This window comes from Vanacampus margaritifer, chromosome 18 (genome assembly GCF_051991255.1).
Source record: "Vanacampus margaritifer isolate UIUO_Vmar chromosome 18, RoL_Vmar_1.0, whole genome shotgun sequence".
NCBI classification, from domain to species: domain Eukaryota; kingdom Metazoa; phylum Chordata; class Actinopteri; order Syngnathiformes; family Syngnathidae; genus Vanacampus; species Vanacampus margaritifer.
In genome coordinates, this window is record NC_135449.1 from 8,560,629 (window position 1) to 8,587,938 (window position 27,310).

General features: G+C 43.3%; 3 protein-coding genes across 14 annotated transcripts in view; 1 reads left to right on the forward strand and 2 right to left on the reverse strand.

Moving 5' to 3' along the window:
- On the reverse strand, positions 1-2,332 carry cd79b (CD79b molecule, immunoglobulin-associated beta). The gene is made up of 4 exons (XM_077551526.1): positions 2,005-2,332; positions 384-502; positions 169-222; positions 1-96 (listed from the first exon to the last, which is right to left on the reverse strand). The coding sequence occupies exons 1-4, from the start codon at positions 2,330-2,332 to the stop codon at positions 1-3; spliced, it is 597 nt and encodes a 198-aa protein (XP_077407652.1).
- Positions 2,171-25,192, reverse strand: scn4aa (sodium channel, voltage-gated, type IV, alpha, a). The gene is made up of 28 exons (XM_077550817.1): positions 24,917-25,192; positions 20,922-21,246; positions 19,602-19,722; positions 19,441-19,528; positions 19,244-19,372; positions 19,082-19,173; positions 18,739-19,017; positions 17,849-17,912; positions 17,625-17,766; positions 17,336-17,533; positions 16,446-16,601; positions 16,272-16,374; positions 14,904-15,142; positions 14,550-14,723; positions 14,106-14,462; positions 12,704-13,129; positions 12,588-12,629; positions 12,371-12,506; positions 11,184-11,338; positions 10,941-11,114; positions 10,754-10,876; positions 9,579-9,860; positions 9,454-9,507; positions 9,238-9,375; positions 9,043-9,147; positions 8,015-8,285; positions 3,673-7,951; positions 2,171-2,313 (listed from the first exon to the last, which is right to left on the reverse strand). The coding sequence occupies exons 2-27, from the start codon at positions 21,195-21,197 to the stop codon at positions 6,705-6,707; spliced, it is 5,571 nt and encodes a 1,856-aa protein (XP_077406943.1). The 5' UTR covers positions 21,198-21,246; positions 24,917-25,192; the 3' UTR covers positions 2,171-2,313; positions 3,673-6,704.
- LOC144038355 (uncharacterized) overlaps positions 25,082-27,310 on the forward strand; it is a 4,503-nt gene continuing 2,274 nt past the window's right edge. For 3 of the 12 annotated variants that reach the window (XM_077550813.1, XM_077550811.1, XM_077550814.1), the window contains exons 1-4: positions 25,758-26,362; positions 26,509-26,727; positions 26,799-26,945; positions 27,141-27,239. The gene's annotated coding sequence lies outside the window, so the exon portion shown is untranslated. Of the gene's footprint in view, positions 25,216-25,671; positions 26,363-26,508; positions 26,728-26,771; positions 26,946-27,140; positions 27,240-27,310 lie in introns of those variants that run through there. The other 9 variants (XM_077550809.1, XM_077550810.1, XM_077550808.1 and 6 more) reach the window with 8 other exon arrangements.

The window sequence follows — 27,310 nt, forward strand, 5'->3', positions numbered from 1 at the left end:
TCACTCCCACGGGGCCTCGGCCCAATCGTCAGCCGTGGCGTACACCGCCAGTTCCTCGTACAAGTCCCCGTCTCCGTATGCCTCGATGGTCAGGCCCTGTACACGCACACGAACACACGCGCTGCAATACCTTGTAACACGTGTACCTAATGTTGTGGCCAAGCTCACCTCGTAGATGTGTTCGATTTCAGGCTCGTCGTAGATGCGCTCTCTAATTTTCAACTAAAAAAAAACATGAGAGGCAATTCAAAATGGCTGACTTCCCGGTTTGATTCCCGGCACGTTGTGATGCACATGAACGCAATTTGTAGCGACGACACTTAAAAATGATACAATCATGCTAGGAGCTAAAGCTAACTAAAAGCTTTTTTTTGTCTTCTCACCATTTTGCGATTGCGTTGAAGTAACAGTGCGACGACGGCGGCTAGCATCAAGCCCTGAAGGACAATAAAGCCGTCCTTCATGTTGCTTCGGTGCATTGCCTGTGCTCGGTTGACGGGTCCTGGTCAGGAGTGAAATTACAAGTTGATTGTTTGATTAACCAAAAAAATACACCCCCAAAAAACAAGCACAACACAAATTATTTCAGAACTTTTCCCACCTTTACCATGAGCGATTCCATTGGAAAACAAACTGGAATGTTTAAAGGGGAAATGAAAAAGAGCTGCAGGAGTTTCTAGCAAGTGTTGGCTGTGTTGTACATGTGGCAGCAATCTTCTATATTTATACATCTGGGCTTTGTGGTCTATAGGGCAGCAAGACCCTTTCTTGTGTCAGAAAAACATGTCAGCCCAAAGGAGAAAAAGTATCTGGAGGAACTTGTGGCAAGTAGTTACAAGGAAATTATGGCAAGTACAAGCTGCATTGTACATGTAAAAACAATCTCACAAAAAAACAAACATTAAAAAATTATACTTTTTATCACAAACAACTTAATTTTTTTAAATAGATTTTCCAGGAATTGTTGTCCAATGTGGGACAACCCACAACTCAATCCGTATGAAGAAAACAGGTGTTTTCACCTGATAAACCCCCTAAAGACTAAATAGTTCACGTTTGATTATTATTATTTTTTTTAAACAACAACATTTTTATGAAATGTTTTTTTTTTCTCCAAGACGGCAGATTGCCGTCACACTTAGGGCACAACCAGTGCTTGCCACAAGTCCTTGCAGTTAAATTTGTTTTCCAGGCAGCATCTCACCACACTATAATGTCACAAAATAGACTTATGAAGAATATGGGAGATTGCTGTCAAGTGTAAATCACAGCCGGAACTTGCCACAAGTTCCTGCAGCTTCTTTTTGCATTTTCAGGCTGAAATACATTTTACTTGTAGTAAAAAAAAAAAAAAAGCTTGAATTTTTCCACTTTTTACCTCTACAAGCCAGACATATGAAAAACATGGGAGATTGTCACGTGTAAAACACTTGTACTTAAACTGTTGTTGTCATTGTTCATATTAACTCATTCACTGCCAATGACGGCTATAGACGTCAAAAATTAATTTGAACTATTTCTACTTGTCTAACTTTTTTTTTCCACTTTTGTTATCAAGAGTATGAAAACCTAGAAAAAAATATTGTACATTTAGAACAGATATTTAAAAAAATAATAATAATCGTGTGTTAATTATTGAAGTCACACAATTAATTACAATAAAAAATTGTAATCGCCTGACGCGATTTAAAAAAAAGAAAAGATTATTAAAAATTAGGGGCGTCAGGCAAGTAAAATTTTTAATCGTAATTAATTGCATGACTTCACTAGTTAACTCACGATTAATCGCAAATTTTGTATCTGTTCTAAATGTACAATAAATTTAAAAAAAACTAGGTTTTCATACTCAAGTTAACAAACGCGGGAAAAAATGTTAAACTAAAAGAAATAGTTAAAATAAATGTTTGACGTCTATAGCCGTCAATGGCAGTGAATGAGTTAAATGTAGAAAGCCATTTTTTATTTTAAAAAAAATAAAATCCACTGTTTGGAGTTTCAACCTACTGGCAACTTGCAGCTGAGTGCCGGCCCCCCACGTCTCGTTGATGCGGCAGAAGTAGACGCCGCTGTCCTCAAAGCTCAAATCGTGCAGGATGAGGAAGGCGTTGAGCGTGAGGTCTTTGTCGCGAGTCACGGCGTCTTCCAGCGGGCGCCACTGAGCGACGTCTTGGTCGTAGCGGGCGGCCTTGTACCAGCGCGCCTCGGCCGGCAGGTGCTGCTGGGAGGACGCGCAGTAGATGGTGACGAAGCGGCTGGGCCTCACCCCGTAGAAACGCGGCTTCTGGGTGATGGAGAGCTCGCGGCTCACAGCGGCTGAGCGGACCAAAGTCATATTATTAAGGTCCGCTTTTTGAAAATGATCAATCCAAATCATCCCTGAGTCCTTTCACTCTGTCTAATTACAGGTCATTTCTTCACTTATTTTTTCATAAGGTATCTATAGTTTCTGAAGTCAATAAAAAAAATCGACAAAAGTGAACTAGCCAATGCAGTAAAAAGAAGTTGCAGGAATTTCTGGCGAGTATGGTGTCATCCATGTGACAGGAACCAGCCAAGTTCTTAATATGTTTGGGCTATTGAGTGGCAATGACTTTCTTAGAAATAAAAACATCCCAGCCCCCACAAAAACCCCAAATAAAATACAAGAGAAAACAATCTGCCATAAAACAAGAAATAATTTTCCATTAAAACATTGTACTATTTGAAAAACAAATCATTTGGTTTTATCGAGAATTGGGATTATTGTAAGATTGTTGTCATGATTCCTGTACGCTTCTTTTATATTTCAGAGTAGGATGTGTGATGAATTCTACAATAGAAAAGACTTGTGTCTAGTTTGCCACCACCCGATTTTAAAAAGACTATTTATAGAATATATTGTTGTAATCTATAAAGCACAAAAAACAATCTGATAGTTCATGTTTGATTTTGTGAAAAAACTACCAAAGTTCTATGGGAACTTCTTCTCCAAAATCGGAAATTGGCGTCAACCATCACTTGCCAGAAGTTCCTGCAGCTCCTTAATATTTCCTCATAAAAAAAAAATATATATATATTATTAACATGAAAAGGCTTATGTTTTCCTACCCTAGAATTCCACAACCCAAACATAGTAAAAATACAGGCGATTGCTGTCACATGTAGGACAGCCAGTAATTCACACAAATCCCTGCAGATTCTTATTATATTTTAAGGCAGTGATGTTTTCTCCATGACGTCTTACGTCTTGCTACTTCATAGCGCATGCAGACTTACGAAGAATACGGGAGATTGCTGTCACGCACAGGACAAGACAGGCAAGCTTTTTCACAACTAAGCTAGCCTAATAAAATGCTAATTTTTTAATAGGTTACTTTAGTGTCAGTGTAATTAAGTTTGTTGTTTTGGTGAAAAGTCACATCTCAATGCCATGACCACAATCCCTTCTTACAGTACAGATCATATTTATACACACATAATATATATATATATATATATATATATATATATATATATATATATATATATATATATATATCAATAAACACACACTATAAAAAAATACATACATGAAATTAACAATAAGTAAAATAAGGCTACTACTAAGACTAACTTCCCTTTTCCTCCAGATGTCCAGGAAGTGAAGCGAGTCACCAAAACAACACACACAAAAAAAAACAACACTTATTTTACCTGACATGTTGAGCAGCGTTAGAGCGCACAATCCACACAGAAGCCAGCACATGATGGGCATGCAAAGACACAAACACAAAAAGAAGGATGAATCCGAATGTTGAATTAAAATGTGCGCGCGAAAAGTGGTGACGGTGTGCAGTCATGAGAAGAGTAGTCGTACTTTCACTTGTGAGGATGCAAATGAGAAGGCGGAGCTGGTAACACACACACAAAATGTCAAATGAGTATATTTATATCCCATAAGGCATTACGATAAAATATTACTCTCTATGTTGTAAAAAAAAAAAAAATGTAATCTCTAAAGCTTAATGCTTAAATGTGTGGAAAAAAGTACAAAAGTTCAAAGTTTTGTAGATTACCGTCACATGCAAGGCACAAGTTATTGCAAGGGTGTCGCTACCCTGTAGCTCGAAAGAGCAGATGTATAAAGAATATTGGAGATTGCTATATGACACATCTTACTTGCCAGAAATTCCTGGAGCTCGTTTTTTTTTTCAGGCTTGGATGTTTTACTTCATAAGAAAATATTATTGCCGACATATAGCACATGGACAGACATCAATATTTATTTAAAAAAAAAAAAAACAGAGGACAAGAGCCTTCAAATGCCACAAGTTCCTTATGCTCATTTTAGTCTTATAGACTGGTATGTCTATCTAGCAAGAAAATAATTCTTGCCAACCTAATAGCCTCCACATTTACTTGCCAGAAATTACTTTTTTTGGGCTGGGATGTTTTTCTTTCCTAGAAAAAAAATCATTTTACCACTGTATAGCCTAGATTTACAAATAAAACAGCAGATTGCTGGCACATCACATTGTAGTGCTCTCCATGAAGATTATTATTATAATTTTTTAATTAACGTTAAACGGTTTGGGGACGTTTCTTCTTTCGTTGTGATAGTTGCACCTCGAGGAGACTTGTGTTGCAGTTTTACATGGCGGCCGCTAGATGACGCCCTTTACACATCTCAAACCGGAAGACACTTTTTCTTTTAATTCTGAATTCACAATAACAAATAATACACAATTCAGACGGCATAACGCACACGGTTGGGCATGCAACTCCACGGCATCCCAAATGTAAACAAAGTTTGAGTCAGCATTAAAATAGGGTGGTCAAAGTTCATTTCTTTAGGACACACAACACAATACAACTGCATATGTGTACCTAATATTCAGAGTAAGACCTTTTCAATTAAGACAGAAAGTGAAACAGCCTTTAAAGAGTCACAACAGCATCAACGTGAGGCCAAAAGCGACTTGAAGAGTTGACCTATGAATAATATGGACACGTAAACATGAGTTCTGCCCTTTCAAGGCCTCCTGGCACGACAACAGGAAGTGGACAAAAACATCTATCTATCATAAGCGCTGATGGATGAAGTTCTCTTTTAGACGCTCATCATCTTCATCGGCTGCAATTGGACCTGGACGGCCCAAAAATAAACATAGTGCAATATTCGGACGGCTCTTGCTAAGTGTTAGCCTCCGCTAACGAACCACACAGCGGCTTTAATATAAGTACAGTCGTATCAAAGTGGGGAGTTAATTTAACACCTGACGCACACTTATTACGTATTATCCAAAAGGCCTCTTCAGTTCTAACTTTTAGGTGTGGAGTCCCCCTATTTATGTTTTGTTCCATGTGTGTTGTCGCTTGAGGATTTTTGTTGTTGCTAGGGTGAGGCTGGAGGGCGACCATTTTGTATACCAAGCGGTGGTTCACCACCCTGGTGGCAAAATGGCTCCTTAGTGGCCCCTTTTTTTCAGTGTAGTGAGACAATCTTGTAAACCGTAAACTACATTCTGTGTTTAGAGAGAACCTTTCTCGTTTGACAGACTCCTCCTCCTCTCTCATCTTTCAAAGCAGGTCTACCAGAGACATAAATAGGAGTCCAAATCTACTAATTTAGAACTGAAAAAGATTTTAGGATTAAAGGTGAAACATGTTGAGCAACTAAGAGGAGTCCAGTTTCTTCGATTACACTACAAAAACTGAACTCTTAAGTAAGATATAATTTCTTAAATTTAACCTAAATTTGCTTATTTTGTTCTGGCAAGTTATTTTTACTTAACTGACTAGCCAACATCAAAGGCTCTGAACTGGGGGTTTTCATGAGTTGTATTTTCTTATTTTAACATTTTGCATGATCTAGTAAAAAAGAGAAAACAATCAAACAAAAGTGCGATAAAGCACTTTATTGTAAGCATTTTTTTTTCTTGTAAAAATCATCAGTTCGTAGTTTCGTTATATTTACTAAGCTCATTTTTTCCACTTTCCGGTAAATATAATACCAGCTCAGTGGTATAGTGGTAGCGTGTCTACCCTCAGACTGGGAGGTTGTGGGTTCAACCCCTGGCTGCGTCATACCAAATGCAATTGAAAATGGGACCTGTTATCTCCCTACTTGACACATAAATGAGTACGTATGAACTTTTAAGAAAATAGTTCTACAGCTTGAAAAGGGTCAATATTACCTGGTTTTAGTGTAAAAATACGATTTTCAAGACTGCTGCTGTTGATATGGATGGGCTCAGTATTGTCTTACTTTTCAAAATCTTGCAGGTAATTTTAACTAGCAGTTGGCAGATAATTTTACTTATTTGTAATAATAATTTTCTTATTGTACTATATTTTTTTCTTTAATTTTCTACTGTCCTTTTTGCAGTGATATGACCTTGATAACTGAGAATCTACACAAAGATTTAGGTTATTGACATAATAGTGAAAAGAATAAATTCACATGATGAACAAAAATAGAAAGTAGAACACTTACTTCTTCGATGCTGTTGTGTTTATACAATTATTATTAAGTGTGACATTTTACACGTAGCACTCACTTCTCCTGCCAGTAGCAAGCAATCAATTCCGGGACTCTGGAGAACTCGCACACTACAAGCAAGCCTTCTTGCATTCATCGAAATATTCATTGGAGTCTTCAGGGAGGATTTAGTTGAAATACAGTTGAAAGTGCAACTTGGGATCCTGTGAGGCAAAGTTAGTAGATGAATAAAAAAGTGTTTTGGTTATACAAGCGACTCTTTGACATGTTTTTGAAGGCTGCTGATGACTCGATCTGGCTCAGGGGCAGAATGTAGCACCACCTCATTAGTGATTTCCACAGGTACTGCTATGACACTTGACCCAGGAGCGCCAGGTCGGGTTCCTGGCGCCGCCAGAGTCTCAGATACTTTCCCCTTGGCGGGGTACACGCAGCTGCCATAGAAAGCTTCCATTTTGCGCGCGATCAGTCCCTCCCTCTCTGGCGGGTCTTGGTCCTGAGCCCCTCTCTTGGAGCGGCGCAGGAAGGCGGCGTGACGGACGCCGCGCCACAGCAGGTGGCTCCGGTAGGCCCGCTGGATGACGGTGGCGGCCCACGCTTCCTCCTTGTGGCGGACGGTGGTGGCAATTGGCGCGAAGGAATCCGAGGTGGGGTTGCTCTGGAGGAACTTGGTCTTGATGCTCTCCCGCATGGCCGCCATTTCCAGGGTGTCTCCCAGCACCATCTCCGTGACGGCCATCAAGATGTCCAAGCAGTGGATGCGGTCGCCGATGACCAGCGGGAGGTCCATCTGGATCAGACGAAGGCGGTTGGGCTTGGCGACCCTCAGCGGCTCCTGCAGCGCGTCGCAAAAGTCCGTGAGGCGGGCGTACTCGATGAACATGGTTCCGTCCGTGTCGAACTTCTCCCACGTCTCGTTGAACATCTCAAAGTCGTCCTCGCACAGCGCGTCGCCGCTCTCCTCCTGCGCCACGTTGAAGTTCTCCAGAATGATGGCGATGTACATGTTGACCACCACCAGGAAGGAAACGATGATGTAGCTGCTGAAGAATATCATGCCCATTCCGGGGCTGCCGCAGTTGCCCCTCACGTCCGTGCCGGGGTTCTCGAAGTCGGGGTCGCAGTCGGGGGGCTCCCGGTTGAGCATCGGAAGCAGGAGCCCGTCCCAGCCGGCCGAGGTGGTGATCTGGAAGAGGCAGATGATGCTCCCGCCGAACGTCTCGAAGTTGAAGATGTCGTCCACGCCCGCCTCCTTCTTGACGTACGCGAAGTTGGACATGCCGAAGATAGAGAAGATGAACATGATGAGGAAGAGCAGCAGGCCGATGTTAAAGAGGGCGGGGAGTGACATCATCAGGGCGAAGAGGAGCGTCCGGATGCCTTTGGCTCCTTTGATGAGACGCAGGATGCGACCGATCCTGGCCAGGCGGATCACGCGGAAGAGGGTCGGCGACACAAAGTACTTCTCGATCAGGTCCGACAGCATCGTGCCTGCGAGAGGAGGACTTCCATGAATGATGGAGCGTCACATCGATAACGGCGGCGGACGCTCACCGGCGATGGAGAGGATGACGACGATGAAGTCGAACACGTTCCAGCCGTTGGTGAAGAAGTACTGGCGCAGCGCGAACATCTTCAGCACGCACTCGGTGGTGAAGACCGCGATGAAGGCCAGGTTGACTTTAAAGAGGAAGTCCTCCTTCTCGGCGCTTTGGTTGTCCGTCTCCACCATCATGGTCACCATGTTGAGGCAGATGAGCACCATGATGAAGATGTCAAAGAACTGCTGACTGATGAGGTCAAACACGAGACCTTGGAGGAAGTTCTGCCAGGGCGGGATTAAACACAAATCCAAGAGGGTTAATTTAGGGTGTTGACAGCAGACGATGACATCGTGCCACGCATGCCGAACTGAGGTCTTGAACTCATCCACATCCAACACTGTCAGGGAATCAGTATTTAAATGTCTTCATAAAATGTATTGCAAGGACCAAGAATTAGAGCACCTCTGAATTAAAGCCATTTGTCCTAGTTACAGTATCACATTTAACCCTGGAGAACCCAAGAACCCTTTTCTTCTTTGGAAAATTATGAATTATACATTAAATGACTGCTATAAGTTCACAAAACACCAAAATATATGTTTTTTTCAATTTTAACCCTTGTTTTTTGAACTAGCTCAGAGTTGCTAATTTATCAATATATATATATAAAACATACTCCTAGGCATTCTGCAACATGATATGAAATAGATTAACAAAAAAAAACACAATTTTACCATCTGATGGTTTGCTGAGAAGATGTTTTTGTTTGGATTGATTTCCAGCTCAACAAAACAGCATGTTGCCAGCCATCTTGTCACCACCACTTTGGCTCATGTAAGTGCAATATTCATCCACTAGATGGCCCCATGCAGGGGTCAGAAGTGGCACTCTGGACTTTTGAAGTTAAATTTGTAAAAAAAAAATAAAAAAAGGTCTTTGTTATTTGAGTAGCAGAATTTATAGGGGCCAAATTTGACCCCATGGGTTCTCCAGGGTTAAAGTCCAATTTCTGACGAATAATAAAAAAAGAGAACATACGGTGGGACGTGGAATCGGCTTCTGCGGCTTCTTGGAACCGAGTTTCTTCATGGCTTCGTAGTACTTCTTCTGCTCCTCCGTCATGAAGATGTCTTTATCTCCCAAGTGCAGCGGCAAATGTCATTATTATTATTATTATTATTGCCACATTTCATGACAAAAATGCGATTGAAGGTCATGCGTTGCGACACTCATCTTTTTCTTTTGTTGGTTGAAGTTGTCAATGATGACACCGATGAAGAGGTTGAGCGTGAAGAAGGAGCCGAAGATGATGAAGATGACGAAGTAGATGTACATGTACAGGTTGATCTCATACGACGGCTGCTCCTCCACCTGAAGAACAAGAATTTGCGCATTTTGGCTCATTTTTGTCCCTAACGCCGCTGAATAACGACGCTTAACTGTCCTTACCTCTCTAGAGTCAACAGCAGCATACATGATGTCCATCCAGCCTTTAAAAGTTGCCTGCAAAGGTTTCAGAACGTGTTTTATTTATTTTTTTAAGCACAGAACATTCCAGAACGAGCTCCACGTACCACTTGGAGCAGCGACAAGTAACCTTGCGCCACATTGTCGTAGTTGACCTTGATGTTGACCCAGCGGGCCTCCCCCGTGGCCTCCTGCAGGGCCAGGCACTCGCTGCGGTTGTTGATTTTGCCGACGGCGAAGAGCTCCTCCGAGGTGGTGTTGATGCAGCGGTAGAACTTGCCGGCGAACATGGTGACGCCCATGATGCTGAAGATGAGCCAGAAGATGAGGCACACTAACAGCACGTTGAAGATGGACGGGATGGCGCCTACCAACGCGTTCACAACCACCTGGGGACGTTAAAAGCGAGGCCATGAGGATCTGATGTCGATGCTACGCAAGAAGATTGATTTCTTAACACTTACCCGGCTGCACGTCCGCACGGTGTAAAGCATGCAAACTAGGAGAAACATCACACATGTCAAAACAGCCATTAAACGTGCAATAGCTCAGTGGAGACGCACACGCAAAAAAAAGTCAAAAGTAACCCAAATTGGGCCAAGAAGGTACCGACCCAACTTTTTAAACTTTTTTAACAATCCAAAAACGGGGTTATTTTGTGGGTCATTCATTTGACCCAATTTTCTTATATGCTTAGTCCCAAATTAAATTAATAACCCAAAAATCAAACAAATGTTGGGGTTGTTTTGTGTTTTATTCATTTGACCCAGCTTTTTGGGTCAGTTGAATAACCCAATTGAATTGGGTCAAAAATGACTGACCGAAATTTTTGAGGTCGTTGGGTCAAATTAAATTAATAACCTGACAAAACAACCCAATGTATGGGTTGTTTTGTGGGTTATTCATTTGATCCAACGTTTTGGGTTAGTTGAATAACCCAATTGAATTGGGTCAAAAATGAACTGACTCATCGTTTTGAGATATTTAGCCCGAAATGTTGGGTCAAATTTACTAACCCACAAGTCAACCCAATTTTGGGGTTGTTGTGTATGTTAGGGTTGGTTTGTGGGTTATTCATTTGGCCCAACGTTTTGGGTTAATTGAACAACCTAAAATGTTGGGTAAGTAAATTTTTGACCCAATTTGGGTTAATTTTGACCCAATTGTTTTTAGAGTGCACAGTTGAAGTGCACTGCATCATTTTGATCAAATGTCATCACATCAATAGCTTCTGACAACCAAACGTGCCAATCTCAAGCATGGTCGCTTTTGCACCGCTTACCCGCATGCCTTCAAATCTGGACAGGGCGCGTAGAGGCCTCAGCGCCCTCAGCGTTCGGAGGGATTTGATGGCCCCCAGCTCGGAGAAACCCATCCAGTTGGCCACCAAACTAATCAGAGAAACCTGCAGTGAAAGCAGAGACAGTTTGTGACCTGCCAGACTCTCGTTGGAACCTCAGAGAACTTACGTCAACAATAAAAAAGTCCAGCCAGCACCAGGCGTTGGTGAAGTAGGTCTTAAAGCCGTATGCCGTCCATTTCAGGATCATCTCCATGACAAAGACAAAAGTGAAAACTTTATCGGCATACTCCAGGATAATTTTGATGATTCGCCGTCGCTCGAGGTAAATGTCTTCAAAAGCCTGCCAAAGGATAAATAAAACATGACTATGTCCCAACAAGTCCCATTTTGACGCGTTTCAAGCACTTACCAGAGCGCCGCTGCTCAGCAAGATCATGAAGATGATGAAGGTTTCAAACCAATCGTGCTCCACGATAGCGAAGCAGGTCCTGCGCAGCTTCCACCAACGCTCACCTCTGATGGTGTCGACGTCTATGGTGAGGCAAGGCCAACGCCGCACGCAGTCTGAGGCAAGGAGCTCGGGTTAGACATCAGAAATTGTCCATTTGCTTCTATATATAGTGTTTATCGAAGGTGATGTGTTCTAGACCAAAATAAATGTAAACAAAAAACAAAACAGTTCTACAAGATTTAAATACATGTATTGTATGAAAAAGCTAAATACAACTGATCTGTACTTAGCCAGTGATTCTATCATATACCACTAGAGGGAGCCTACATTGAACTGTTAGTACTGCAAAATTTTGAGAATCACTGTAATCTAGATTGACCCGCAACAGGTGAAATTATATATTTAAACACAAAAAATTCTTAAGTCGATGTTCTAAGGTCAACTAGTCAGTTCAACCCTTAGCTACTAGCAAACAAAGCCCAAAAGGCTAAAAGTCCTGCAAGACTGCTTAAATTGTAATTACTTTCTATACGTAAAGACTTTTTACTTCATTTTAATTAAACAGTATTTTTCAGGACTGTAGTTTTTATTACGATATATTTATGCTAATGGGAAAAAAATCTGTTCAAAAACTATTTTATAAAACCTTTTATAAACCACACATTTGCGTGATGTAGTGGGTAATTACATGACAGAAAATGAGAAAAGTTACACAAATAAATCCACAATGGAGTGGGCATTTACAGCAGCTGTATCAAACTCATTTCAATTCAAGGGCCACTTTCACCAAAATTTCATATGAAGTGGGCCAGATCGGAATGCCTAATAGGAACAAGTAAAAATATTTTTTTTAAATTTTGGTGCAAATAATTACACGTATATCCTGAAAATATTTCCATTTGTTATTATCTTATTGCCAAGTAACTTGAATTTTTTTTACTAAAATTTGCGCAAAATTTTTGCATCAAATCTTGAGTGACAACCAAATTTTAGAATGTCATTTAAGTGGTCGTCAGTGCGCCATCCAGTGGGCAAAATTTGCAACAACTTTTCCAAATGTAGTGAAAAACTGCAGTTTGTGTTCTGTCCTCACGGGCCAAATTGGGCGCGGCCTACCACTGCTTTACTGTATATCGTATTCATACTGTCAGTGAAGCAGGCTTCTGGCTCCACCGGCTCCGGCTCTTCCTCCTCCTCTTCCTCCGGTTCAGGCTCGGGTGGCTGATAGTCCGCCGTGCTGCAAAGCGACACGTCGGCGTCCTCGGTCGCCACGCCCATCAGCTGCTCGGTCACAGCAGAGACACACTGCTTAATTTAAACAACACAAAAGATGACTTTTTTTTTTTTAAGAGAAAAACTCACTTTGACTTCTTTTATACGACCTAGTTCGTCTTCTAGGCTTTCCTGAAGGGAAAAAAAAAGTTGCTTGTTGACAGTTTAGCAAGACAACCTCACAGTTAGGATGATGTCATTTTTACACTATCATGAAGGCTATCTCCACAAGTGGACGCATTGGAGTCGTAGTCATCATCATCATCCAGGTTTTCATAGTCTGACTCTCCCTGAGCGATGGGCACACTAAGAGCACGCTCTCCGTCCAAAATAGTGCCAGAAGTCCGTCTCGGCGCCAAACAGTTTACCATCCCGTCTGCCTTTTTGACATCTCCACCGGCGTTCAAGTCGTTCATCTCCACCGCTTCGGTGTTAGCGTCCTCACTGGACTTGGGTTTTTTGTCCAGGATTCTGCGAAGCATTACGGCGACGGCCGCTTTGAGCCAGTCGATGCCTCGTGTGATTCTCACGACGGAGATCTGGAGGTTGTTCAGCTCGCCATCGTCGTCCGCCGTCGACAGGTTGTCGCCACTGAACGAGCTGAGCAGCAGCGCCAGGAAGAGGTTTAGCACCTGAACAGAAGGTTAACATAAACTCTATAGAATAGACAAACTTTATTGTCATTGTATGGTGTAACTCCAAGTTTGTGTTTACAAAAATATTGTAATACAAATTTGACATTTTAGACGCCCGCTGATCGAGTCTTTCCATTCAAGCAGGCTGTTAGCTAACAGGGCTAGCTGCTTCCCCGTTTTGCTATCTTTATGCTAACATGTATAAAATCTTGGATTAAGCAATATGATCAGCGCTCGGCCCTAAACGCTCATCAATTACAGTCGAATATGTCGTCTCCGATGACTCGCCTTCACACATGGCTCAGCAGCTGTTTGTTGCCGTGCTGGCAGGGCGCCGACCTGAGCTGGATCTTAACACATACTCAAGGTCAAAACCAGCATTTGCTGTCTCAAGTCGTTGGATTTAAATAGAAGGCTTCCATGTGAAGTGTTTTGATTTTTTTTTTTTTTGGATGCATACGTAGCGAGCTCACGCTAGCTCCAGGCCCCCATGAGATGGCGATTTGAGGGGGGCGAGATCATCTGGAGAATTTTGGCACTTGGGGGTCGGTGCTTTTCAGCTCTCCTTGCTGATGAGCCATTTCCTTTTCATTTCTATGAATAACCTACCAGGAAGTGGTCATGAGAGAGCACACTGAAATACTGGGCATGAGTGCACGGCCGTTTTTCTTTATGGGAAGCCAGGAGAGAACATTACTCATTCCGACGTCAAGTTGTGCTGGCCTGACTGCGGCAGCAACACTTACAATGGGCCATCTAACTGCGTGAAGTTATGTTGTTCAGCTCTCACATGTAGCGGCCATTTTTACAAGAGGATGCACTTATTTTACATTATCTGTAAAATTGGAAAAATCTATCATCTCTGTGCAAGTGCTGGTAAATCTTGTTTGGTATAAGGTGGAAATTCCAAAACAATCCCAGAAGGAAAAAACAAACAAACAGGAAGTGTTTCTAAAGTTACAGTTTGACTCACCACCAAATTCCCAATAACCATGACCATCATGAAGACGATGAGGCACATGCCCGCTCCGGACACCTCCATGCAGTCCCACATGGTCTCGATCCATTCGCCGCACAGGATGCGAAAGACGATGAGGAAGGAGTGGAAAAAGTCGTTCATGTGCCAGCGCGGCAGCTCACAATCCTCGGAGATCTTGCATACGCAGTCCTTGTAGTTCTTGCCGAACAGCTGCATGCCCACCACGGCGAAGATGAAGACGATGATGGCCAGTACCAGCGTCAGGTTGCCCAGCGCGCCCACCGAGTTCCCGATAATCTTGATCAGCATGTTGAGCGTGGGCCAGGACTTGGCCAGTTTGAAGACGCGAAGCTATCGCCGCAGAACAACCAGGAAGACAAACAATGAGTGATGTGTAACGCGCTAACGTCATTGGGAGAGTGGGCGGGCGGCGCTCACCAGACGGAAGGAGCGCAGGACCGAGAGCCCCTGGACGTTTGCGAGGCCCAACTCGACAAGGCTGAGCGTGACGATGATGCTGTCGAAAATGTTCCAGCCTACTTGGAAGTAATAGTAGGGGTCCATGGCGATTAGCTTTAAGACCATCTCCGTTGTGAAGATTCCAGTGAAAACCTAAGAAAAAGTACAGAATTGCAGCAGGATTAGCATTAGCAAGTTTGGCTTGTGTACGTGCTCTGATGCATATTCTGGAAAAGGCGGACTATAGCCCGCCACGATTTATCAACTAATACATTTTGTCAAATTTGGAATGGCCCAGCAGCACAAGTGGGTCCTAAAATGTCACCTCCTCACCAGGTTGCCCACGGAGAGCATCTCATCAAACTCTTGGGTCATGGGGTAGTGCTCCATAGCCATGAAGAGCGTGTTCAGCACGATGCAAATGGTGATGGCCAGGTCGAAGAAGGGGTCCATCACGATGACGTACAGCCACTTTTTGAGGGCTAACCACGGCTTGCAACAGTTCCACTTCAAGAAAATGTCGGCAAACTTGTACCAGCCCGGCGGACACGGTCTCTGAGCGTCCTCCAACTCTGAACACACAGATGACATCTTTGACAAACTGTTCTAAATCTAAAAGGTTCTTGTGTCGATGTCGAAAACAATAGGGGAGAATTTGGTGGAATTCCAGTGATAAGAACACTAATGCTAATGCTAATAATGCTAGAACATAGAAATAGCTATTCTAATGCTACAAAAGCTAATACTAAAACATTGACCAAGTGGCCAATGCTATAAACGTTACTATTGAAGAGTATCTGCTACTGTACAGAAATAAATAAACAGGAATAGACAGGCTAAAGCTGAAACATCTAATACTGCAGACAGGACGTTCTACTGTAAATTTACAAACGTTAATATTCAGGAATAGTGAGGCCAATGCTAATTAGTTAGTAATAATGACTTAATCAGAACTAATCAAGGTTAATGCTACAAAATCCACAGCAATTGCCAGGATAATGCTACAAAAAGTGAGGCTAATACCATAAAAGCTAACATTCGATACAAGAACTTGAAGAAGTATGAGGTTAACGTTCAAAAGGTTAATACGCAAGCTAATGCTACAAATGCTAATGCTCGGTTGAAGTTGGGATATAATGCTACAAAAAGTAATCCAAAAAAATAGGCAGGCTAGTGCTACAAAGGTTAATCTAGTTTCTATAACTGTCATGTGTTGTCTTCACCAAGGTGATAACAATATGATATAGTTAAGCTAATGCTACAAAATCAATTCCACAGGAATGGTCAGGCTAATGCTACAAAAGCCAATGCTGTACACAAAAGGGGCTAGGTTAATGCTTGGAAAGTTAATACTCATGACTAGCAAGGCTAATGCTACAAAAGCTAATCTAGTTTCTATAATTGGCGTGGGCTGTATTCACCAAGGTGACAACAACAGTGGGAAAGCCTCTAGACTTAAGTCGCGTGCGGTGACTTAATTTTCCAAAATTGAATGAGCGCATCCTGGCAAGGGGTGAATGTTGACGGAGAGCCGTACTAAAGCGTGCTAACGAATCCATTAGCCTGGCTCAGTGCTATATCATTATGCCTGTGTTGCCATCTCAACTTCTCTTCAAACTTGATGCCACGTTTATTTCCTCGCACCCGCAAAGGGCTTAACACCTAGCGGATGGGAACGTAACCGAGCAGAAGTTGAGGTACCTCCCATGGCGCTAGTGGACCTCTGCCTCTGCTCGTCCGGATTAAGATCATCTGGATTAAGCATGCCTGGAGACCTGTCCCGGAGCTCTTCGTCGGCAGCAGACTGTAAAACAGACCGTCTGAGATAGAATTGAAAGCACATTGGACTTGGGGCAAAAAATGACGGACACTGACCACTTCCATGGTGGGCGAACGGACCATGAGGCTCGGGACCATTTTGCCGTTACAGTCTTTGACAGCTTTGTTCCGTTCCGGATTCAGCTCAGAAGATGAGTGGTGACTTGGCGACTTGTTGCTGTTTAGAGATTCTCCGCTTCCAGAACGCTGAGCCTGGCAGGCACAAGAAACTTGATAAATGTGACTTTCGCTATCACAAAAGCTAATAGGAATAGCAAGGCTATTGCTATAACGGCTACTACTCAGAATAGCAAGGCTAATGCTACAAAGGCTAACAGTTATCAAGGCTAATGCGCCACATTTTAGCATACATAAATAGTCACTAGTCAGAAATGTTACTTTGGTGTAGAAGAAGCCCACCAAACACCAAGAGAACAAACAATAGACCTAAGAACAAACAGTCTGAGTCAAGATAAAACGAAAATTACAATACAATAAACAGGAACAGTAAAGCTAATAATACAAAAGGCAATACATAAGATTAGGCAATCTTATGTATATTAACATTATTACTCAAAAAAATTCAACAAGTAGCAATATATACTACACATATAGAGGTTAATATCACAAAAGCTAATAGGAATAGCAAGGCTATTGCTATAACGGCTACTACTCAAAATAGCAAGGCTAATGCTACAAAGGCTAACAGTTATCAAGGCTAATGTATACATAAATAGTCACTCGTCAGAAGAATGCTATAAAAGCTACAAACACAGGGATGGATAGGATAATGCTACAAAAGCTTACACTTGGGAATGGCAACACTAATGCTACAAAAGGTAATGCACAAGAATAGCTATGCTAATGTTCCTGTAATGTTAAAGCTCCACCATTACATAACTAGCTAAAGCTAAAGTAAACTAAGATCAATTAAGCTAAGCGTGCACCTGCTCCTGGCTCTTGAGCTGCTCGAGGATGCGCTGAAACTCCTCCTCTTTCTCCTTGGCCTCGCGCAGCGTGGCCTGGTTCTGCTCATCGTACGCCATGGCCACCACCGCCAGGATGAGATTGATGAGGTAGAAGGAGCCCAGGAAAATCACCACCACGAAAAAGAGCATGTACGTTTTGCCGGCCGCCCGCAGGATCTGCGTTTGGAACAAACGAGAAGCTACGACAAATAAGGAGGCGTTCCCCGCGTCCGGTAAGAAGGAGAAGAAACGCTTGCGGAATTCCAACCATCTGGAAGAGGTTTTCCCAGTAGTCCTGGGTCATGAGCCGAAAGAGTGCCAGGAAGGCCCAGCCGAACGAGTCAAAGCTGGTGTAGCCGTAATCTGGGTTCCCGCCGGCCTTCATGCACGTGAAGCCTTCGGGGCAGACTCTAGAGAGGAGTCGTGGAGGTGAAATGAGCGGAGACCTCAGCTTAGTGCGAGAAATGAGAAGAAATGAACTTGACGTCGTACCCAGCATCAGAACTGTTTCCACATACAAGAGGACCTTTGCTGCCTTCCAGAAAGTAGTAGTTGTCTGCACGGAAACGACACCAAACACACAGAGAGGAAACAATCAAAATTCATGTTTGGGGAAATATTTTAGTTTTTTTTTTTTTAACCTTCTTGATTGTTTATGCCAGAGGTCCCCAACCCTGGTCCTCAGGGACCGGTTATCCAGCCTGTTTTCCATGCCTCCCACAGCCAACACAGGCGATTCATATCATCAGCTAATCAGCAATCTCTGGAGAAGGCTGATAACGATCTCCACCTGTGTTGGCTGTGGGAGGCATGGAAAACAGGCTGGATACCGTTTTCCATGCCTCCCACAGCCAACACAGGCGATTCATATCATCAGCTAATCAGCAATCTCTGGAGAAGGCTGATAACGATCTCCACCTGTGTTGGCTGTGGGAGGCATGGAAAACAGGCTGGATACCGTTTTCCATGCCTCCCACAGCCAACACAGGCGATTCATATCATCAGCTAATCAGCAATCTCTGGAGAAGGCTGATAACGATCTCCACCTGTGTTGGCTGTGGGAGGCATGGAAAACAGGCTGGATACCGTTTTCCATGCCTCCCACAGCCAACACAGGCGATTCATATCATCAGCTAATCAGCAATCTCTGGAGAAGGCTGATAACGATCTCCACCTGTGTTGGCTGTGGGAGGCATGGAAAACAGGCTGGATACCGTGCCTCCCACAGCCAACACAGGTGATTCATATCATCAGCTAATCAGCAATCTCTGGAGAAGGCTGATAACGATCTCCACCTGTGTTGGCTGTGGGAGGCATGGAAAACAGGCTGGATACCGGTCCCTGAGGACCAGGGTTGGGGACCTCTGGTTTATGCAACATACCCGAGTTCTCGATGTACTCGGCGAAATTGAAGGTGCTGTTGGAATAATCGCTCCCGTTGACACCGGTTTGGTTATAAAGCGCCAGCGGCTCGGAGACGTTGAACCACTCGGCGGTGTCGTTGCCGCTGACGGGCCAGCGCACGCACTTGTGCCGCAGGTTGCCCATGAACAGCTGCAGGCCGACCAGGGCGAACACGGCCAGAGCGAAGACCGTCAGAACCATCACGTTACCCATTTTTTTCACCGACTGGATCAACGCGCCCACGATGGTTTTAAGACCTGCCGGGAGATGAACGCGTTCGTTAAACGAAAAATCTACTAGTAAATTGAAAGAGCAGCGTACCAGGAATAACAGTGATGGTTTTAAGGGCTCGAAGCACACGGAAGGTCCTGAGGGCGGACACGTTACCAAGGTCGACGAACTCAGTGATGTACCTGTGAGAGATATCAAAGAAAAGAATCCGAATCGAAGCTTTGGGTTGGATGGCATGCTTGTGTAGCTTACGCCATGCTGATGACCATGAAATCCAGCCAGTTCCACGGGTCTCGAAGGAATGTAAACGAGCCGATACAGAAGCCTCTGGACAACACTTTCACGGTGGCCTCGAAGGTGTAAATCCCGGTAAAAGCGTACCTGTGGACGGAACGGAAACGCTTGGCATCGAAATGGAACGTTCACAAATACGATCACAAATTACTCACTCGACGTTTTTACTCCACGCCGGTGGGTTACTCATGGTCATGAACACGCAATTGGATAAAATGGTGATCATGATGAACATGCTGAATAATTTAAGGACACACGTTAAGGAAACAAGTATGGAATTGGGAAGCGGGTTCAAATGAGCTATGGCGTGAAGGATATGAATGTATGAGGATTTTGATGGCTCCTCTTCTCACACCGCTGAAGGGGCTCAGGAGGTAGCACGCCGGCTCCGCGTTGAACCTGTAAATCGTGTTGCCTTTGCTAAGCACGATGAATGTCTGGAAAGCATAAACGTGACAGTTGTGAAGATACACTTTACATTCTGTGCCATTCATGAAAATGTTTCTGTATACAATGCGAATCTTTATTGCCACTCAAGAACATTATTTTAACATTTTTTGACAATAATATGTTATGTATGACCTCACGAGTCTAAACATGATGTTCTGATTAATATTACATTTGTGGAATATGAGTTATAAAGCAAAATCCAGCCGTTTTTATCCATCTCAGGCAACGACCAATCACAGCTCGCCTGTTTTCTGAAGCAGAGTTGTGATTGGTTGTTACCTGACACCTGAGCAACTGTGATGTCATTTTGCTCGACAGCAAGTGGCAAAATGGCCGCCTTCTGATATTGATAAAAACTGCTGGATTTCGCTGCTTAACTCATATTCCACTAATGCAATATTAACCAGAATGCTGTATTTAGACTAGTAAGGCTGCATAGAGCATATTATTGTCAAGAATTTTCATTGGGGTTGACTTCCCCTCTAAATTTGGTTTACGACAATTTAACTCATTCACTGCTATTGACGGCTATAGACGTCAAAAATTCATTTGAACTCTTTCTATTAGTTTAACATTTTTTTCTACTTTTGTTAACAAGAATATGAAAGCCTAGATTTTTTTTATTATACATTTAGAACAGATATAAAATTTGTGATTAATCGTGAGTTAACGAGTGAAGTCATGCGATTAATTACGATTAAAAATTATATCGCCTGACGCCCCGAATTTTTCATAATCTTTAAGTCGCGTCAGGCGATTAAAATTTTTAATTGTAATTAATCACATGACTTCAATAGTTAACTCATGATTTATCACACATTTTATATCTGCTCTAAATGTACAATCAAAAAAATTCTAGGTTTCCATACTCTTGTTAACAAAAGTGGGAAAAAATGCTAAACTAATAGAAATAGTTCAAATAAATGTTTGACGTCTATAGCCGTCAATGGCAGTGAATGAGTTAAGAAGCTTATTTTTCTTTTCTGTGTTCCTGTAGCCGTCAGCAGTCAACACACTAAGCGCTTCAACACTGCCCTCAATCATCGACTGATGACATATCAGGATCAACTTGGGGTTCGGTAACTTACTCAAGAACATTTGGGCACATGTGACGTGATCACAGGGGGCTTAGGATTGAACCCACAACCTTCAAGTCAACACGACATGAGCCAACAGTTTAACTGACCTTCTGAGCCTTGTAGAAGGGGTCCAAATCCTCCAACGGTGTGTTGATCATCTCCGCCGGAGGGTCTCCGTAAATCCACGGCAGATTCTTGCCCGCCTCCAAGTTGGCGTTGGGGGCCGCTGCCGCTTCCTCCTCCTCCACCTCAGCTTCGTCATGTCCGTCTACTCCGGCTGCCTTGTTTCGCTTTTCCGCTTGAAGCCTCTCGATCTCCGCCAGCGATTCCCTGGTGAAGTGGCGGAACGCGTCGGCGCCTGGGGGAGGGAGCAGGGGCGCCATCTTGGCATTGCGAAGAGCTGCCGCCGCGCCGGGGTCACCCTAGAAAGAGCTGCAAGGTGGGAGAGCAGTTGAACATGGCAGGTGAAACTGGGGTGGGGCAAAATGTGGTTATCACAATGTATTGCATCGTTATGATTGGCTAGTAAAGTAAAAAATAATCTTCACAATAAGAATGTTCTAATATTGCCGTTGCAGAATATGAAATAAAAAGCTAAATCCATCCATTTCGATCCATCTCAGGCGGCGGCCATTTTGACACTTGCTGTTGACTGAAAATGACATCATAGCTGCTCTCAGGGAACGGCCAATCGCGGCTCACCTGTTTTCTGAGTTTGGTCATGTGACTTTCACAAGCTGAGCCGTGATTGGCCTGTACCTGAGCAACTGTGATGTCCTTTTCAGTTGACAGCAAGTGGCAAAATGGCCGCCCCCTGAGATGGATAAAAACGGGTGGGTTTTGCTGCTTAATTCATATTATTCAGAGTACTGGAGTGGCATGGGACATAATGTAAAGAAAATGTTATTAGAGAAATATACAGTAATCCATAATTGCCTATAGATGTCACAAGGTGGTGCTAGAGAACTACTTTTCTATTAGTTGGGGCTTTGGTCTGTGTAACAGAAGCTTAAAGGCTTCAAGTAGCACCAAGATGCCACAAGATAGCGCCAAAGCACTACTTTTCTAATAGACAGTGCTTTGGCACCAACTTGAGTCCAATTTAAGACTAGTAGTGCAAACGCTACGCCATATGAAAATTATCTATGGTACGTGCTTATGTCTGTTTTTTGGTGGACGCTAAGTCGCTAATTGCTTTTTGGAAAAATTGGCGCTGGAGGGGGTCAGAAAAGTTGCTAACTGTAATGAAAATGTGGCTAATTTGGCAACACTGACTGCACCAACTTGAGTCCAATTTAAGACTAGTAGTGCAAACGCTACGCCATATGAAAATTATCTATGGTACGTGCTCATGTCTGTTTTTTGGTGGACGCTAAGTCGCTAATTGCTTTTTGGAAAAATTGGCGCTGGAGGGGGTCAGAAAAGTTGCTAACTGTAATGAAAATGTAGCTAATTTGGCAACACTGACTGCGTTATTCTAAACTACTACCTCCATGAGCTGCCCCCCAAAAAATAAAATAATTGAAATCGCAAAATGAACCGATAAAATCCATTAATCACCCAGCCCAAGTTCATGCATGAATGGTTGGTACCGAGCCCACACACATACACACATACGTAGCGATTGAGTGATAACACAGCAGATGATGAATTCCCACATGAGAACAGGATTCGATGGCTACCCAGCTGCTAGCGGCTGTCAAGACGCAGCATCGTGTTACAGGAGCCGAATGACTGCGCTCATTCCTTCCCGGCCCGCCTTCACATCCCCTCCCGATAAACAGCTCGGATCGCCGACCCGCTCTGCCTTGCCCCGAACACAACTGAGCTTCCGCCTTCGCACCCTCGAGTGCACTTTGCGAGCCCCCCTCCCAGCCACGTGGCTACAAGACACCTGATCGTTCACCAGCAATGTTAACCTCCACCGCCTCGCCGTATTTTTCTCACCCAAAGTTTTCCTGCCGTTTCTCCTTGTCCTTTATTTGCTTTGTTCCCCACCTTCAAGAGACGATATAGTCCACAAATGCATTCAAGCCGTGCTCCCTTTCCCGCTGCGTTCTCACGGGGTCAAATCACGTCTCTGCTTCGTCGGCATCAACGCCCTGTCAGCCGCCAATTAACCCTAGTATTTCGAACCCTATAGGGAGCCGCGGACCTTTTTAACTCTACCATCGCCTGACTAATTCCTAGCTTTACACCTACAACAGGGCTATCATCATGATTGGCCACTTGGGCCCTGTGGGTCTGATGTCTCTGGAAATATCAGCATGCATCGTGCTGCTGCTACTGAGAGGGCAGCTGCTAGCGCGACCGCGGCGTCGCATACCCCGGCGAGCTGTAAAGACCAGAGCTAAGCCGGCCCGTGCGCTCCCGAGGGCCCCCGCGGACATACATGTGTGATTAATAGATTTTGACAAAACACCTCGCAGCTGTGTCTGCATTCCTGCAATAAAATCAAAGGTTAATTAACGAGTACTTGAATGGGATGCTAATTGATCTCGTGGTCTCGCCACATCTGTACTCTGTAAACAAACTCAGTGCTGCTTAGCCTCTGGCAAGCTGATGTCACAGCTAGCGACATGCCAACATGATTATCAATGGGGGACCACACTGGTGCTGTTTTGTTCCCTTACTTAACCCAAAGTGACCTTAACCAACATATGCACCAAAACAAAATTCCTGGCATAGCGTCACGCACCTACGACTCCGCGTATTCGCCTAACAATGGCATACAGTTGTGTATTTTGTTGATGCAGCTTTTCAAACAGACTCTGACCCATTTGGCCTTTGCTCTAATGGCCTAGTAATCCGAGTAGATTACATGTGGGAAAAATAATATCCTATCCAAGAGGTGAGTGGGGAGGGGAGCGATATCAAATCAAATGTGTATGACCAATCTCACCCTGAATAAAGAACCAAATTTGATTAAAGACAACCACTGCAAGTTTACGTTAACCTCACTTCACCTTTTCAGTTCCCTGGGAAAACACGGCGGACGTTGCCAAGCGCATGGTCACATGGTCGTGCTTAGTGAAAGAAACCCAAAACCCATACCCTTGCCGTCCAAGAGTCCACCAACATGTGAGAGCAGAGGACGCAAACACACTTTGGTTGGGGGAGGGCAAAAACATCTTCAGGCTTCATTAGAGCCCGCAATTACTAAGTGCAGAGTGAAAAGGCCTTTAGGAAGCGTAATAGCGGAAGAGTAGCTTGCCCATCAGCTGATATGGAGCATGATGAAAGATTCCAGAAGAGGTCAATCAGGCAGGTGCTGGGCAGTGTTCTGGCCATCTACCGTATCTAGCTAACTAGTATCTCAAACTTTGGTTCGCAAGACAAAGCTTAATTTTTTATTTTTTTTAATGACGGTGTTAGGAAAAATCTGTCCTAATTTCTGATAGCAGGAGCAATTTGATAGTTTGACAGCAAAATAAATAAAACACTACTTCCGTTAAAAGCTTCATTAGGGTCACGATTTGCTAAGTGCAGTGTGAAAAAGGCTTGAGGCCATATAGCAGAGCTTCAGTTTCCGACTAGCTGATATCAGCAAATCAGCATGATGGAAGATTCCAGAAGTAAATAAGGTAGGTGCTAGGCAGTTTTTTTTTTTTTGTGGCTTCATTAAGGTCCCAAATCACCGTGAATATTGAGGGTTCGCCATAAAGTGAGAAGGAGAAGGTCCACAATGGACATCAAGATGCGGAGCTCAACACACACACACACAAACGCAAAACCACTACAGAGAATCCCCAAGTCTCCCCATTCCAAATATGACCCCGAGCTCAATTACAGGTCTATGTTTATTAATAGAACAAATGTGCGCTAACTATAACTTTAATTCAAGTCCAATAACTGCAACTGAGGCCCCAAACAACTTGAACTTTCCCATTTTGGAAGTAGTGACAAAAAACAACTTTTGAACTCACAAAAAAAAATGTGGCTGTATCATTCCCCCCAAAATCGAGGTATAGGGACCTCCTCACAAACATCTCACCTCTACTTTAAAAACTTTCAACCTGTAGCTTGAAAAAATTGACTGGAAGTTAATATATGTGAGAAAGAGAGAAGAGAACACACGGAAAAGGTAAGAGGTCAAAAATACCTGGCACGGTACAGCAAAAGATCCCACAAAATCCAATCAAGTGACCAAGAAGGAGAATAAATCCTGTCGTCGTCGTCGTCCCAAGCACTGAGGAGGACGTGGTTGTGGTTCCTGACTGCCCCGGTCGGCGGCAGTAGTAGTGTGTCTTTGTGGGGCAGCTGTTGCTGACGCTGACGCAACCACAGCAGTCTGAAACTGGAGGAGTCGCTCCTCCATGGCAGGTTAGCATCATTCACATCTTCCTCTTGGCGTCCATTATGCATCCAATTTCCTGAGTCCGGAAGTTTGGAAATGTATAGGTATGTAAAAAAAAAAAAAAGAAGAAGGTTAAAAAACACTTTCTTTAAAAAAAAATATTATATATTTTTCTTATAATGATAATAATAATAAGAAGAATAAATAGGAACCCAAAGAAGCGTAACGATGTCGGTAATTATTTTTATTTTTTTAACTACTCACATTTGACCGCTACTAATGTTTTCTTTTATACATTATATTATCTTAAATGAAAAATGTTCTAATAACGTTTTAAGAACATTTCAAAGATACATAAAACAAATCACGTTAAAAAGTTGTTTATGTTAGCAAAAAGAATCACAAAAAACGTTAAAAAATCATTAGTACAACTTTTTTTTTACTATACATATTGAAAATATAACTAGCATAATAATAGTATTCATAGTAAAATACTAGTATTTCCGATCATTTATTAATTCTGTATAATTGGTGAAATGGAACGAGCTGACGACTAGACCGCGGACTATTAAGAAAGTGACACTGTTACCATAGAAACACAAACAAACACATCCGGCAGTGCAGGCGTGCTTGGTAACTGGTTTGTTTTAGTCATTTTCATTCCACTTTAATACTTCAATGAACACTTGGACACAATCATAGCGTAGCTAGTTATTAAAGGTATTTAATACTCTGGTTCGGTAAGGTTTTTTGTGTGTTTAATGTGTTGCGTCGACCGAATACATACTGAGAGCGCAAACAATTTCTTGTTAGCAAAGTTACACTATCCTGCTTTTAAAGTTGTTTTTCTTTTTTTGTCTGCGATCAAATTACCTCTTAATAACATCTAATAGTTATTTTGCTACACCGGGCATGTTTTTCCTTTTTCCCGAAAACATTGAGCCCGGCAAGCTTCCATATATTACGTGCCATTTTGCCGGGAAATAATAGTCTGTGATGACGTCATATTAAAGATAAACCAAGTAGTAGCAATGTAGTACAGGCTTTTGTGTCTGTGTCATATGAATTACAAGTGCACTTCCACTACCCGCACAGAATCACAACATGGATTCCGAATACGTCAAGACACACCTGGGTTCATGTCTGGCAGAGGGGCTTGCTGAAGTGGTAGAGCAGCGTCCTATGGACCCCATCCAGTTTTTGGCTCACTGGCTGTTCAAATACAACTCCAACGTTGAATATGAGGAAAAGGTACCCAAAAAAAAGTTAGTTTGTCTTGCCAGTGGGTAGCGCTGTTGTCCAATTTGCCTCTGTTTTAAATTTCCACTCACAAAAAAAGTGATATTTGGCTCTCAGGTATAAATTAATTCTAATATGTGAAATCCGGATTCTTACAGAAACAGGCCCGGTTGGCACTTGTGGAGAAGGAGCGGGCCAAAGCCAGAGAGAATGACGCCGAGAAGGAGAAAGCTGGAAAAGTACCGGTACTAAACCTTGTTTTGTTCTGGTTTGTGCTTTGCCATTTTGTATAGTCGCGTTCCAGAGGTCAGTCAGCAATTAGAAAGCAGCAAGTTCAGCCAACAATTGAAAGGAATATCAGGTGAAGAGCAGGCAAGGTGAAGGCAGAGAATCAGAAAGATGGATTGTTGTATGTCTGAAGGGTATTTGACACTCGGCACCTTAACAGCTCCCTGAATCGGAGCCTTCAGGACCAGATCACCAGGTGGCAGCCACGCTCGAACCTGCTAAGCAGCCTGTGAGGGACCCCTTGAATCCAGAAACCCAACCGTCTACCAACCAGCGCAAAAGTAAACCTCTGGAGAATGACCAGGAGGTGAAAAAAAAAACATCTTCACAATGGATTTCTTGGTGTGGTGGTGGTGGTGGTGTTGCTGCATGTGCATGGAATGTGTGCAGTCTGTTGGCCTAGGACCTCAGGCTAAGGGTTAGCAATGTGCATGGGGCAAGAAAGCGTTTGTTCTTTGGGGTGGATCCACCTTGCGGAGACACGTGTTCATGTGTCCACCAGGTGAAGACAACTGATAACGTAACCGCTCCGGAATCTTCCGTTCTCTCTCCGCGGTCCGAAGCCATCCAGCGGAACCAGCCCAAAGAGGAGCAAAAGGTGGTGAGACAATCTCGATGACGTTTCAAGCAAAGGAGAGCAGCAAAACAAGGGGCGTCGTTTTGTTCGTGTCG

Excerpts from the sequence above, each read along its gene's own strand:
- cd79b (XM_077551526.1), bottom strand. The coding sequence starts at position 2,332 with ATGACTTTGGTCCGCTCAGCCGCTGTGAGCCGCGAGCTCTCCATCACC. Across the intron at positions 503-2,004 it reads CACTCAGCTGCAAGTTGCCA|GACCCGTCAACCGAGCACAG; the intron begins GTAGGTTGAAAC and ends ACTCCTGACCAG. Across the intron at positions 223-383 it reads TTCAACGCAATCGCAAAATG|TTGAAAATTAGAGAGCGCAT; the intron begins GTGAGAAGACAA and ends GTTTTTTTTTAG.
- scn4aa (XM_077550817.1), bottom strand. The coding sequence starts at position 21,197 with ATGGCGCCCCTGCTCCCTCCCCCAGGCGCCGACGCGTTCCGCCACTTC. Across the intron at positions 9,861-10,753 it reads CCAGATTTGAAGGCATGCGG|GTGGTTGTGAACGCGTTGGT; the intron begins GTAAGCGGTGCA and ends TAACGTCCCCAG. Across the intron at positions 9,376-9,453 it reads CTGCTGTTGACTCTAGAGAG|GTGGAGGAGCAGCCGTCGTA; the intron begins GTAAGGACAGTT and ends CTTGTTCTTCAG.